Source organism: Lutra lutra, chromosome 2 (genome assembly GCF_902655055.1).
Source record: "Lutra lutra chromosome 2, mLutLut1.2, whole genome shotgun sequence".
NCBI lineage: Eukaryota > Metazoa > Chordata > Mammalia > Carnivora > Mustelidae > Lutra > Lutra lutra.
The window spans coordinates 45833115-45847930 of record NC_062279.1 but is presented as its reverse complement, the minus strand read 5'-3'; the positions used below and the strand labels follow the sequence as shown (position 1 = coordinate 45847930).

General features: G+C 54.1%; 1 protein-coding gene across 3 annotated transcripts in view; it reads left to right on the top strand.

Moving 5' to 3' along the window:
* The window catches only part of LOXL2 (lysyl oxidase like 2), an 87956-nt gene that overhangs the window by 44507 nt on the left and 28633 nt on the right, over positions 1-14816 (top strand). The window contains exons 4-6 of one of the 3 annotated variants that reach the window (XM_047717360.1): positions 3016-3227; positions 9161-9383; positions 13554-13755. In XM_047717360.1, the coding sequence (XP_047573316.1) occupies positions 3016-3227; positions 9161-9383; positions 13554-13755 (637 nt within the window). Of the gene's footprint in view, positions 1-3015; positions 3228-9160; positions 9384-13550; positions 13756-14816 lie in introns of all 3 variants that reach the window. The other 2 variants (XM_047717359.1, XM_047717361.1) reach the window with 2 other exon arrangements.

The window sequence follows — 14816 nt, the reverse complement described above, 5'->3', positions numbered from 1 at the left end:
TCAGACTTTAATTTTAATCTGAAAAATGTGCCAGGTGCATTACAAGCTTCTAGGCTATTGGTCTTAATGTATAACCAGCACGTCTAGAAAGCCCTCTGTTAGAGAAGAAAGAAAAATGTGTCTGTGTTTCAGTGTTTCACTTCTTCTCTTCTCTTCTCTTTTGGAGTTGAACTTCTGAGAAAAAAAATATCTAACCCTTGTGGTTATGGAAGAGATTCCACGGCGGTGAAGTAAGGAGGGAAGTTCTGTGTGTCTGTGTGTGTTTTCCTGCACATAGCAGCCTAAGGGAGCTCATTAGCTAGCAGGGAGCGCTGAATGTGCACCAGGATGGGTTTCCCTGCTGCCCCCTGGCCCAAGTCCAGGAGCAGCTGGGAGGCAGGTCTCCCCTCACGTACACTCTGGTCTGACTCAGGGCTTCTCCCACCAGAGCACAGGATGGGCTTCGAATGTGCAGGCCCCAAGGGAAGGCCGAACCTCTGACCCTGCCCTGTGTGGGTCAACTCAGTACCTCGCACTGAACAGGGCGTGAGTGGGAGGGTAGAGACCAGCAGTCCAAGGCTGGAGCACAGGCTTGGAGTCCAAACTCAGTGTTCACCCTTGTTTACCTACTTACTGGCTGTGTGCATTTGGAGAAGTTGTGAAACCTCACCATTATTTTCTCATTTTTCATCAGCAACATGGGCGTACCATCGGCCTGCTCATGGGATATCATGGGAATGGAGCGAGTCCAGAACCCGCCCTGTAATGAATCTGTTGGTGTTTGATAAGTGAGGGCCCTTGCGGGTTTTGTTATTCAGAGAAGAGACAGGGCCCTGTGTTTGGGGCCAGAGGGAGGAAGCCTTCAAGGTCCATCGAGTGGGGAGAGAGTGTATTTAGCTGAATGAATGAATGAGGTGAATTTGAGCCTGACGGAATGGGAAGGCATTGCTTCCGTGGAAGGAGAGAAGACATTCCATTTTGAAGGAACGACCCTGACCACTTTTCTAAGGCTTTGGAGAGAACAAGTCCCTCTCTGGACCTCTCCTGAGCCACACAGGTGCCCAGACAGACTCACACTCCCACGTACAGACACACAGACCCACACAGACACCATATCACACACACACACACACACACACAAAGGCAGTGAGTCGGTGGAAGAACAAGGACAAGGACACCTTGCTCTAGCACTTTCTCTTCTCTAAACTTCATTTCCCACATCCTTGAGCCCACCTGGCTCCCCCACGTCACTGTCATATTTCTGCGGAAGAGATGCCACCTTGCACCAAGACAAGGGTACGTGGGTGGGTCTGCTGCGTCCCCTGTCCCACGCTGGTAGCTGGGGTGCCGAGGGTCACTTTTACATCTCTGCTCAGTGATCCTACACTGCTGCCCCATGGCGGCTGGTGGGGGGTGGGGAGTTGCGTGGCGGGAGGAGGATCAGAATTTAATAAAGGTGGCCTGCCTGGTGGAGTCCCAGGGTGGGTGCCTCAGCAGGAACTTTCCTTCTGGCCATTATGCATTACCCACTGGAATTCTAGCCCCGCCTCCCGAGGTGGGAAGAGACAGGAGGGGGCTGGTGCACAGGCCTGTCTGGAGCTCAGACCCTTTCTTGGCTCACCCCTGTCCACGTGTCTTGGTGGCACAGGTCCCGTGGCCTGAATGGAGGCTGTAAATAATCCAGGATCTACGTTGGCAAACACTGCCCTGCCCCTGGCGCTTTCCTTCTTCTCTGAGTGGAAGGGAACCAGTGCCAAATGCCATCACTCCCAGCCCACATACTTTCCACTGCCTTGCGGGGCTGCTGAAGTGGGGCCTGGCTTTACACCCTGAAGCTGGAATGAGGAGACATGAATCCCCAGGCACCCAAATAATGGTTCTGTTCAAGCTCGTGGTTCATTTGCATCCTGGCTGGACAGGGGCTCAGGCACTTGGGTTGCCAGTATCCTGTGCTCGGCGGCCCCCTGCCTCTCTCCCTGGCCCGGATCAGAGGGCTCCTCACCCTGCGCTCCCTGCCTCCAGGTGGTTCTCGGGAGTAATTCGAGTCAGGCAGTTCTCTTACCTGGAAGATGGGACGGCAATAGCTCCGAACCACCCTGTTTTGTTTGTTGAGGATTAAGTAAGAGAATGCACGTAGAACACTCCTTGTGGGCCTCACACATGGACACAGATGCTATTATATTGCAGTTAACCAGATCTGAGTATAGTTTTGGGGCTGGGGACTGTGAGGGGACTGGAGGCACAGGGGGCGTCAGGCATGACCGGCTGTGGCCACCTCTCTAAGTAATCTAGGCTTTATTATACAGTCAAGGGACAAGATCACTCTGCTAAAAAAGACCTCTGGTGGCTGGCCCTGTAGTCAATGGGTGGAAGAGGGAGATGGAGGCAGGCACCCAGGGAGCCTTGCAAGAGCTGGTAGTGGTCCCATAGGACAGAGGCAGAAATCGGAGGGGCTGGAACGGAGAGATTCAGGAAGGAGTTCCTGTAGTGTTTGGGGGCAGATTGGGTGAGCATAGGAACTACTAACTCCGGGTAGCCCCCCATTCCTCTCATCCAGCTTGCGCACCCCCCAGGCCCCCTGTCCTTCTATCAAATCCTTGGGCCTCTGGGGTAGGCATAAGGCAGGGACCTTGCAGCTCAGTGCCAATTTTACTGAAAGCTTAGTGGGGAGACCCACATATACAGGCACACAGGCGCACACAGACATGCTTTGGAGTAAAATACAAAATCGCAATTGTTTTTAATATAGAACTTGAGAATTCAAAGAGAACACGTTCTCTGTTCCGCATTTATTTTGAGAACCCACGGATGGAGGTTGCCGGACTGTGCTGTCTGGGCTTTTTGGAGGCTGTAGGAGAAGCTGCTGGGGTCCTGGGGGCCTCTTCTCTGACTGCTCCTGGGCCGCTCCTACCACCCCTCCACCCCGCCCCCCCACCGCCCTACAGGACCTGAGGCCAGAGGGCCCTGCCAGCTGCCACCCCCCCGTGGCCAGACCAGGCAAGTAACTCCTCTGCTTCTGTGCCTTGTCCCTTCCAGAACCTGAACATCCAGGTGGAGGACATCCGGATCCGAGCCATCCTGTCGGCCTACCGCAGGCGCATGCCCGTGACAGAGGGCTATGTGGAGGTGAAGGACGGAAAAACCTGGAAGCAGATCTGCGACAAGCACTGGACAGCCAAGAATTCCCGAGTGGTCTGCGGCATGTTCGGCTTCCCCGGGGAGAAGACGTACAACACCAAAGTGTACAAGTAAGGGCACCCCGCCCCCCAACAAAGGAGAGTCCTTCCTGCCCCATGTCGTGGCAGACACACTGTGCTTGCCAAAGTGTGATGAAGGTTGGTGAGAGCAGAGATGAAGTTCAAGGTGCTCCAGCCTGGAGAAATCCTGCCTGTCGGGATAGACGGTCCTCACAGTGACAACAGGGGTCGAACAAGGACAGTACTAGCCAGGCCAGGAGCAGGGCAACGCCAACTTCAGGAGACATGTCCACTTTGCCTCAGCAGGTGATTATTCAGAGAATAATCTGGACCTTTCAGCAACTGTCAGGAAATTAAAAAATGGTTGATTTGACTCAGTTACACCCATCCTGATTAAACCTTACAGTGCTGGTGTGGTTTCCAAAGTTAGCATCTCCCTGGGGGGCAGAGGGGTGAGATACCAAGGAGACTCAGAGTAACCTGCCCTGAGGGGTGTCCCGTGAGGGGATTCAGCCCCCTGACAGGCTGGCCGCTGGAGTACCTTGGTTGACAGTGGGGTCTTCCTCATTATTAATGAGGTCTGTTTATTACTAATGATAACGACGGTCTGTTTCTGACCATCTGTGGGTTGGGCTCTGCTCCTAGCCCCGAACCCTGGAAGCACCAGGAAGTAGGGGGCTGTTTCAGGGTCAAAGAAAGTCGGAACTAGGGTCCGAACACAGGTCTCCAACTTCCGGGTCTGCACTCCTAGAGAGTGTAGACTCACAACACTGCCTCTCTCCGTTCAAACCAAGGGCAGGGAATTTCGAAGTCGGAAGACATGGGTTCCAAGCCAGGCTCTACTTCCAGATTGCTGGGGTCAGGGCGGGCTGCATCCCTCCGTGGGCTTGGCCCCGCGCCTTTGGTTAGAGCCCCAGTCGGCTGCAGGGGTGAGCGTGGGCAGCCAGGAAGGCTCACAACACCCCTGTGGATGATTGCAGTGTCGATTTCCATCCCCCCATCTGCCCCCCCCAAGCCAAGATACGGCCCAGAGCTTCCTGGTTGCCCAGGGCAGCTGGGAGGCGGAGTGGTCTCAGGCCTCTGAGTCTCTGGTCCGCTCCCGCCAGCTGGTCGGCTCCTTCCCTAGGGACACCTTCTCAGCTTTTCCGACCCACTGGAGCCAAGAAAAGCAAACCCCTCCCCTGGCTGGCCCCACCACAGCCCCCAGCCCAGTCCTAGGAGTGGGAAAGCTGCCATCAGACCAAGGCCAGGCCGCACATGCCTTGTACAGAGAGCATTTGAAAGCCATCTCCCCAGCTGAGGATGGTCCTGAGTCCCCTTCCTGCTTTCGAGGAGGGGGTCTCAGATCTGCGTTTGGCGGCTGTGCCCCGGGTGATCCTCTCAGGGGCGGGGTTGGAAACCGTCTCCTTGCTCCTCCCACCCCTGTGTCGGGCTTCCCTGTTCAAACTGGGACAGGAAGAGGCCCCAAGGGCTGGGAGGCATCCAAGGCCACGGCGGAGGGTGGTGTTCTCAGCCAAGCTGTGAGATGATTAAGGATGCTGCTGATTCCAGACCTCTAGCCGGAGAGGGCAGGAGGGCGGACACTAAAGCTTGTAGGCGTGTTTCCTGTTAGCCTCTGAGACTCAGCTGACAGCTGGGTCCCCAGAGAGAAAGGCACACTGGGAAGTTTCTGCCTCAGTGCTGCTGTTGGGACTGCAATGGCAGCTGGCTGGAGGAAGCTGTTAGTGACGAATGGGGACTCCCAGGGCATGCAGCAGCCTCAGACATCACCTGGTCCGAGTCCTCAGTCCACAGAGAAGGAGATGCAGGCCTGCAGGTCAGGGCACTGGGGGTCACAGAGTCCAGGACACTGCGGAGTCCAGGTGTGTTCTCGACACTGCTGCTGCCCCCTCCAGCCCCAGGCTCCTGCTCTGCTCAACCCCAGAGGCAGGGACTGGCTACAGGGCACAGGCCCCCACCAGGGCGGGGTGGCTGTTAAGTCTGGGAGCTGGGCAGGGCTGGCCTGGGGACAGGGGTCTGGGAGCTGTGCTGAGAGGCTATGGACAGCAGAGGCCTGGGAGCCGAGTGAGGGCTACCCTGTATGGTCCCCGAGTCTGCGCCTTCCAGCACCTCCTTCCCCAGCCCTTGCCGCAGCCTGTCCCTGCTGTTGCTGACGTCCATCAGTCCCAGGGAGGCCCTTCACCCTGGGAAGAAGATCGTTCTCGAAGTGATTCTGTCTAGAGTGGGTTAGCCATCTCCACTTAGTCCGAAGGAGCTTTACAGCCTTAGACATTTACCTGGGCGGTGCCTGAGGCCTCTCCCCCTTTGCTCTGTCTGCCAACTGGTGTGTTTGGTGGTCACTGAGGGGCCTCGGTCATCCCCAGGGCCAGGGCCACAGGTCATCATCAGAGCCTCCCAGCTTGCCACCCTCTGCCCTCCAGGTGGTTCCTGCATGTCCCTCAGAGTCCTTGTGCCCTCTGGGTCGCTGGGAGTGGAGTCAGCTGCTTTGCCATGAGCGGACTTCTGCTCTGGCCCCGGGGAACCATGAATGCTCCTTGAAGCTAATCAGACTGAAGCTTCAGGGCCCTTTCTTGGAGTCAGGAGCATTTTTTTTTTTTTTAAAGATTTTATTTATTTGACAGAGAGAAATCACAAGTAAGCAGAGAGGCAGGCAGAGAGAGAGGAGGAAGCAGGCTCCCCGCTGAGCAGTAAGCCCGATGTGGGGCTCGAACCCAGGACCTGGGATCATGACCTGAGCCGAAGGCCGCGGCTTAACCCACTGAGCCACCCAGGCGCCCGAGTCAGGAGCATTTTGTGGTCTTTTTTTTTTTTTTCTTAGAGCAGGACCCCAGTATTGACGCTGATTTATTGATACGAGCTCACGAAGCTGAGATTCTGCCTCTAATGTTGCCCCTCGGGAGTTAGGAAAAACTTTAACAATGTGGTTAGTTGGCTGAGACTAGGACCAAAATGTGGCCCACGGTGAGCGAAATGGACATGCCAGCTCTCCTTGGTTTCACGCAGAGGAAAGGATTCAAAGACTTACAGAGACTGGAACATTGGAGTGCACTTGTCATCTGAGCCCTCACCCACCCTGGGAGGGTCCAGAAGACACACTTTCCCTAGGACTGAGGAATACATCTGTGTGGGAAACCCTGGCGTTCTTAAGAACTCCCGGGGAGCTCTTCTCTACAGGCCATACCTCCCCGTAACTGCGGAGTGGGGGTGAGTGTGACTGGATCCCAGGGTGGACGGGCCAGGTGACAGCACTCAGCCTCCCAAGGCCAGGTGAGCGTGGTTCCCGAATGACATCATCTTGACCCCTACAGACCCATGGTGTGGGCTGGTTAGTCATGGTGTTCCTAGAAGCAATGGATAGGAAGCCTACCGAATTCTTACTCGTTCTAGATGACAGAAACTCTAGGAGAGAGAAGAAAAATCGAACGTGGGTCATAAAAACAGAGAGTCGCACCCCTCCCCCAAGTTCCAGACCTGAGTCAGCTTACAGACCCAGGACCCCTTGAGTGGAGGGAAGGCCGGGTCCCCTTGAAGAAGGACCCCAGTTAATCGATTACCCAGCCTTTCCCAAAGGGACCAATGGCCTCTTACCAAAGGGTGCACCAGGGAAGAGGAAATAACCAGAACTTTAGCATGACTGGACACAGGCTCTGAATGACACTGCTTCCAGGAGACCCACGGGTCACTTTGGCTCTCCAGTCAGAGGAGGGGCTCCTGGAGGTCAGGTGATCAATGGAGTTTTAGTTCGGGCCCGTCTCACAGTGGGCCCAGTGGGTCCCTGAGCCCATCTTGTGGTTATTTCCCAAATTCTGAAATTCATCCTTGGAACAGGCATACACAGTAGCTGGCAGGATCCCTAACAAAATCTGGCTTTTCCCTTGGCTGGGGAAGAGCCAGGAGGACTTTTCATTTTCAGGTCAAAAGCCCCGCCGAGGGTTCATAGGCCTAGACACCCCTTTCTCCAGCAGGCTGGCCTCCGGGCCCAAAGCTGCCTCTCACTCCAGTCGCCCTCCAAACAGGAGACCTGGCGTGGGCTGTCCACCCATCCTCCCCAGGACTTGCCTCGAGTCTGCACCCCACCCCCCACCCCAGGCCTGGCCCTGGCTCTGGTGACTCGCTGAGGGACTGAGTGGGGGAGGGGAACCGCTGCCTGCGTAGTGGAGGCCTGTGGAGGGCCCTGGTGCATTCCTGTGAGCTGATGTGAGAGGGAAGCGGGGCTGTCTGGGAAAGGCAGGAGCAGATCTGTGTTTGCTGTTGGCCCTGCGGTCTGCCCTGAGCTCAGTACATCTCTTGCTGAGTGAGGACGCTGTTCACTGAACCCTGGAAGCAAGAGGATGTTTTAGGCCTTGCGCAGTTGGTCTCCCCCTAGTGGGTTCGCTCACCTAACATGGAGGTGGCCAGAGGAACAAGCGGGAGACAGCCCTCAAGGGTGGTCTCCAGTCCGAGGTAGGGGTGTCATGGGGAACAAGCTGGAGGTTGTGATTCCAAAGGCAGCAGCCTCGTATGCACGAAGTGGGGAGGGGCCACAGTGCTTGGAAATTTGCCAGGAGAGTCCTTTTTTCAAAGATTCTGTCATTGGGCACACAGGTACACTAGAACTATTACCCGTTGAAATTTTGGGTTAAGAAAAAATATCGGCGGTGTCTGTAAGGTGTTCACATCCCTTCACTCCTTAACAAAGTGGAAACTCCCAGGCCTCCCCTACCTGCAGAAACAGGACCCCCTCCTCTGCCCTGCCCTGGGCCAGCCTGTCCCGGGAGGCCCCTCCCCTGGGCAGCTGACAGCAATGCTGTGGGTCTGTCTGGCTGTGTGTGGTTCTGCCAAGCAGGGACAAGCACACAGAACCCCAGAGAGCTGGGACAGCATTGAGAGGACAGAGGACACCCTGTGACACCCTCCTTTGCAAATCCCACCATCATTCAGAGCCTGGCTCAAATCCTGCTCCTCCCTGAGAACGTGTCTCAGGACGGCAACCCTGGGGAGCCCTACCTTCTTGTATCCCCTTTGTTTCTCCTTTAACAAGATAGTTGCCGGTGCTTTTACAGACACAGACGAAGCCCTTCCTGTGTGTGGTTTTAATTGCTTCACAGGTGGTATAAGCAGTCTTACCAAGAAGATCCCATTCGCTTCTCATTTGGAGAGGGGGAAACTGAGGCACAGTTACCTTTCTGTTGACCAGCTCCTTATTTATCAGTTGGTTATTGTTTTAGAAAACACTTTGGCTCACCTTGACCTTCATTCTGCCTTCCAAAAACCCATAAAAAGGAATACTTTATGCATAATACAGGCTAAGACCTTCCCTTAGGTAATTCTCCAGGGAAACCATCAGCCTCACTAGCTCCCATGTGAAGATTTGATAAGGTCCGGGGCTGAGTTTCATGACCATTTTCATTTCCAACAAGTTATGCTTTGATTCAGCCCGTGGGGTGATTTAAGACTGTTCTCGTTCGTTGCTTCTTATTGGATCCACACCTTTGATCTTGTGTGTCACTGGGAGAGAATTTAACATTCAGCTCGTTCTGCCCGTTGACACAAGCAAGAAACCTCAACTGACTGTGTGGAAATTTTCTGAAGAGTTTAGGTGAGCAACCATTCTGGTTTGCCTGGGACTGAGGGTTTCCTGGGACCCGGGATCTTACCTCATTTAAATCCCTGTGTTTTGTGTTTATAGGCTTTAGTGTTATCTCGCTCCTGAGTCTCTCCCTCCTAGCACCTAGGCTGCCTGGGGGAAGGAGGCCACGTCCGCCCTTCCAGGTCCTGCTCCCCAGCGCCCAGCATGGTGCCCCGCACGGCTGAGGTGCTCAGCGAGTGCTCGACCAGTCATCGAGGCTGAGGTCCAGGTGCATGGACTGTGCCCGTTTCATTCCCCACCAGATCCCCAGAAGCCAGCACAGCAGCTGGCCCTGTGCCCACTCCCTGGTCGTGGAAGGAACGAGGGGGGTGGGTGCCATGATGCTCTGGTCAGCCGGCCCATCTCGCCCCCGCAGGATGTTTGCCGCCCGGAAGAAACAGCGCTACTGGCCGTTCTCCATGGACTGCACAGGCACGGAGGCCCACATCTCCAGCTGCAAGCTCGGCCCGCAGGTGTTGCTGGACCCCGTGAAGAATGTCACCTGTGAGAATGGGCTGCCGGCTGTGGTGAGCTGTGTGCCTGGCCAGGTCTTCAGCCCTGACGGGCCCTCGAGATTCCGGAAAGCCTACAAGCCAGAGGTGAGGACACGGCCAGAGGTCTGGCTCCTTGGGTGGGGGGGATGCAGGCCAGGGAGCGGAGGACCCCTCCCCCCCAGGAAAGAATGAGGAGAGCTGGCCCCAGCTCAGACCACTTGCCTACAGGGCAGGAACATAGTGGGACCCCTGTCCGGGCCGGCCCCGCCCATAGATGCCACCTCTAGAGTGTGACGTGCCGCAGGGCCCCAGCCCCAAATGCTCAGCACCCCTACCTGGACTTCCACCATTGCTCCTCCACTCTGAGACCAGAGTCCTCTACGTGCAGGACAGATACCAAGGAGAGGAAAGCACTTCCTACCCACTGTCACGGGCTCTTTGCGCTGCCTTCTGGCCAGGCTGGAAAGGCAGGGGCAGGGGAGTCCTGCTCAATTCCCAGAGGACAGGAGTATTGGTGGGGGTGGGAAGGTCAGCATAATTCTCAAAAGCACCTGAACTCCGCTCCAAGTGTTTCCAAGCGTGTTTTGTTCTGCAAGAGAAAGGGTAAAGATTTTTAAAAGCATTCACCAAGACAGACAAGGAAAACCTGCCATTCATGTCTGTGTCACTCGTAGCCCTCAGTCACGTTCTGAGTGTGCAAGCAGCCCGTGTGTGCACACGCGTGTTCACATATGTGTGTTCAGGTGTAAGTGTGTTCTCGCATGTGTGTGTGCACACATGTTCACTGTGTGCGTATGAGTGCACTCAAGATATGTCGGTGTACATCTGCTCACGTAAATGACAGCCCCGTTTCGAGTGTCTGGTTTCTTAGGACAGGTGAACTGTCCCGACCACGGCAGTCTTGACGCAGCCTCTCAAACAGGGGATGTGCGCTCCTCTATCTTCCCTTGAAAATCATACCCTTCCTTTTTTTCTACATCCACCAAAGGTTCTCTGGGATGTGCATGTTCTGGAAACTGCTCACAGGGGACTGGGGGGTGGCAATAGCACAGGAGGAGGAGAAGGAGGGTAGGAAGGGTGGCCGCTCATTTATTAAGGAGCGATTCCCTGTGCCAGATAAAACCTCCACGCTCACACAGGCAGGTGAACTCTGATCATGTCACCAGTAAGAGGAAGGGGAAAGGCCATGATGGGGATAGATGGTGTGTCAGCTGGATCCAGGCCATGGGACGGGAGGAGCAGCCCCTTCCCAGTCTCAAACAGCCTCATTCTGTGTCTCTTTCCCCTCTCCCTGTCTCTCCCATCTTTCCCCTCTGCCACCTCCTCTCCCCGTCAACATCTAAGGACCTGCTCTTGGGAAGGGGTTGGTAACCCTCATCCAAAGGAAAAGGGAAGCCTGGGCAGGAGGCAGATAAACCAGTTGGGTGCCCCTTCCCAGGTGGGGGACAGTGTGTTCGCACAAAAGAAAAAGTCTTCAATGAAAAGAGTGAAACGAATATTGTGAGCCCAGCCATCAACCATTTGGAGTGCCTTCCTGACGCTTCCAGCCGCCGGCCGTCCCCACCGCCTCAGTCTCCCGGGAGCCTCCAAAATACACAGGCCCCCCATACAGCACATGCATGCAGCCAGGCAACATAGACAGCCCCCCTGACAGTGCCACACCCCTGCCCGCATCCCCCCCATGCCCTCGCTTGCCCCCCTGCCCCTGCCACACTATGTGATGGCCACATCCTTCCTACAGCCTCAGCCTCAGCCTCAGCCTCCAAGCTTTTCTCATGGGTCATCCAGAATTCCAGACCCTACTGTTTTGGAATTCCTTTTGCTGTGTGGTTTAAAGCAAAGGAATCAAGTTCATGCCAAAGGAATTTAGAAAAAAAAAAGGGGGGGGGGAGTGAGTCTTACATCACCTTTTCCCTTGGTTTCTTTCTTTCCTCTGGGCCCAACTGACTCTGCATGGTCGCTGCCAGGCTGGGGCGAGGTTCTTGGGCAGTCTGCCTCCATCAGGCTAAAGGAATACAGGGTCTGCCCCACCATAAATGAGCAGCCATCTCCTGTCCTCCCCCTCCTCTTCCCATGTGCTGTTCCCGCCCACCAGCCCATATGAGCAGTTTCCAGAACATGGGAGCTACCGCTGCCTGAGCTAGACAGCTTGGGCCGGCTGGTGGGGGAAGGGAGAGGGCACTGCTCCACGGCAAACAGGCTGCAGCCGGCAGAGTCTGGTTTGTTCTCTAAAGCTCGAAGGTTCCGGGTGTTTTGCACACACCCCTGTGCCTCTTCTCTCGCTAGTGCCTGGCTCAGAGCAGTCCCCATGGTCTGTAAGCCTGGGGGCTATCACTGCGCCCTGCCCTGCCACGCAGCCACAAGGCACCACTAGTGGGAGAGAGCCATGTGGCTGAGCGGGAACCTCGGCTAGAGGATGGACATGCGGGTTCTGGTCTGAGCACTGGTCGAGAGTGGCTCTTATGCCCACGTGATTAAATAAACCCCGTGTTCTACCCGGTTTCCAAGCTGTCAGTGAGCACTTAGGGGCGTTTAAACCATAAGCACCTAGGAAAAATGTCAAATGGAAAAAAGACAGTCTCTTCAACAAATGGTGTTGGGAAAATTGGACAGCCACATGCAGAAGAATGAAACTGGACCATTTCCTTACACCACAAACAAAAATAGACTCAAAATGGATGAAAAACCTGATGTGAGGCAGGAGTCCATCAAAATCCTTGAGGAGAACACAGACAGCAACCTCTTTGACCTCAGCCACAGCAACTTCTTCCTAGGAACATCGCCAAAGGCAAGGCAAGCAAGGGCAAAAATGAACTATCGGGATTTCATCAAGATCAAAAGCTTTTGCACAGCAAAGGAAACAGTTAACAAAACCAAAAGACAACTGACAGAATGGGAGAAGATATTTGCAAATGACATATCAGATAACGGGCTAGTATCCAAAATCTATAAAGAACTTATCAAACTCAATACCCAAAGAACAAAAAATCCAATCAAGAAATGGGCAGAAGACATGAACAGACATTTCTGCAAAGAAGACATCCAGATGGCCAACAGACACATGAAAAAGTGCTCCATATCACTCGGCATCAGGGAAATACAAATCAAAACCACAATGAGATATCACCTCACACCAGTCAGAATGGCTAAAAATAACAAGACAGGAAACAACACGTTCTGGCGAGAATGCGGAGAAAGGGAAACCGTCCTACACCGTTGGTGGGAATGCAAGCTGGTGCAACCACTCTGGAAAACAGTATGGAGGTTCTTCAAAAAGTTGAAAATAGAACTACTCTACAACCCAGCAATTGCACTACTAGGTATTTACCCTAAAGATATAAATGTAGGAATCAGAGGGGCACATGCACCTGAATGTTTACAGCAGCAATGTCCACAATAGCCAAACTATGGAAAGAACATAGATGTCCATCAACAGATGAATGGATAAAGATGTGGTGTGTGTGTGTGTATGTATACATATATATGTATATATACACATATACATATGTATATATATTTATACACTGTGTGTGTGTATACATATGTATGTATACACACACAGAGTGGAATACTATGCAGCCATCAAAGGAAACGAACTCTTGCCATTTGCAACGATGTGGATGGAACTAGAGGGTATCATGCTTAGCGAAATAAGTCAATCAGAGAAAGACAACTATCATATGATCTCCCTGATATGAGGAATTTGAGAGGCAGGGTGGGGAGTTGTGGGGTGTAGGGAGGGAAAAAATAAAACAAAATGGGACTGGGGAGGGAGTCAAACCATAAAGACTCTTATCTCAGGAAACAAACTGAGGGTTGCTGAGGGGTGAGGCGGTAGGGATAGGGTGGCTGGGGGATGGACATTGGGGAGTTTATGTGCTATGGTGAGTGCTATGAATTGTGTAAGCCTGATGATGCATGGACCTATACCCCTGGGGCAAATAATACATTCTATGTTAATAAAAAAAATAAATAAGCTGTAAGCACCCACCCTCTCTGCGCACCCAGGGGGGCTGCCTCTTCTGAAGAGCTGGGCTGATTTGGCCTGGGGTAGAATCAGAGGTAGCGGTAGCGGGAAGTGCAGCACAAGGACACACGGCAGCCTCCTCACCCCCGCACGGTGTCCACTGTCTCAGTCCCCCACCTTCTTGGTTAGGTGCCCGCACAGGCTCGGCTCCTAGCCGAGGCACCTCGCTGCGGAGGGGGGAGACGGGAAAGGGAGGGGGGTGGACAGTGCCTGCCTGCAGAACGTGCTTCGGCTTTTGCACTCAGCAGGACCGTGTGTCTCTCCAGCAACCCCTGGTGCGGTTGAGAGGTGGTGCCAACATCGGGGAGGGCCGAGTGGAGGTGCTCAAGAACGGAGAATGGGGTACCGTCTGTGATGACAAGTGGGACCTGGTGTCTGCCAGCGTCGTCTGCAGAGAACTGGGCTTCGGGAGTGCCAAAGAGGCCATCACTGGCTCCCAGCTGGGGCAAGGTAAGGACTGGGGAGGCATTCAAGGGTCTCTCTATGGGGAGCATGGCACAGGGAGCCCAGCCCCAGAAGGCTGGCTTCGGGCTTTTCAGGATCTTCCTGCTTGGTCTCCTCCCTCCCTCAGCTGCCACTTTGTTCGAAATTGTCAGGCCTCTCCCAGTAGTCAGAGCTGGAAGGGAACTTAGAGCCCCGAACCCCCCATTTTATGAATTTGGAAGCTGAGACCCAGAGAAAGAAGTGAGTAACCAAGATCAGACAACATTATTAGCAGCCCATGAAGACTTTAATGGAGGTCTCCCAGCTCGCAACCCAGTGCTCCCCACTGTCCCTCCGAGAAAGCTGGAATTCTCAGGCCCTTCCTCTAGGACAGGATCTCAGAATTCCTCTGGCCGTGGCCCACCCCAGGCACACAAGAATCTCAAAAGTCATCTCACTTTCCCACTCTAGCATAGCCCCACAAACATTCTCTCCCTGCCACCAGAGACTGGGAACAGGATGCCCCGCTCTGGATGTCACGTGATGCTAATGAGAAGGGGCCTGGTTCTTATTAAGTGTCCCGAACAAATCTTTCATCTAAGCAGAGAACAAAAGTATAAGAGGCTTTCAAGGAGGTCATTTCATTGAGAATAGTGATGTAAATGTGACATGAGGACATGACAGATAGCTTCCCTTTCTGACGAGGGTGGGGCATCCTGTCCTGTGGGAAGATGTTTCCATACTGCCGGACAAGGGCCATCGCCCCGCAGAGAGGAATGTGGTGAGGTCATTGATCATAGGCTGGAGGAAGGAACAGCCCAGTGGACTGGAGAGAGAGTCCTGGAATCAGAGACACCCTGCTGGGGAGGACCTCAGTTCATCTAATCCAACAGCCAAGGCCTGGAGGCACGAAAAGACAAGCCTGTGGTCACCCCCATAATGAATAGTGGTGGAAATCTGAAACCCAAGTCATTAGCTCTCAGATTTGGGCTTCTCCTGGTATGTCCACCATGGCCCAGTCCTGTGCACATTCAGAAAGCCTTTCTATCCCTATTCTGCAATCCCACAAGCTTCCTGGGCATGCACAG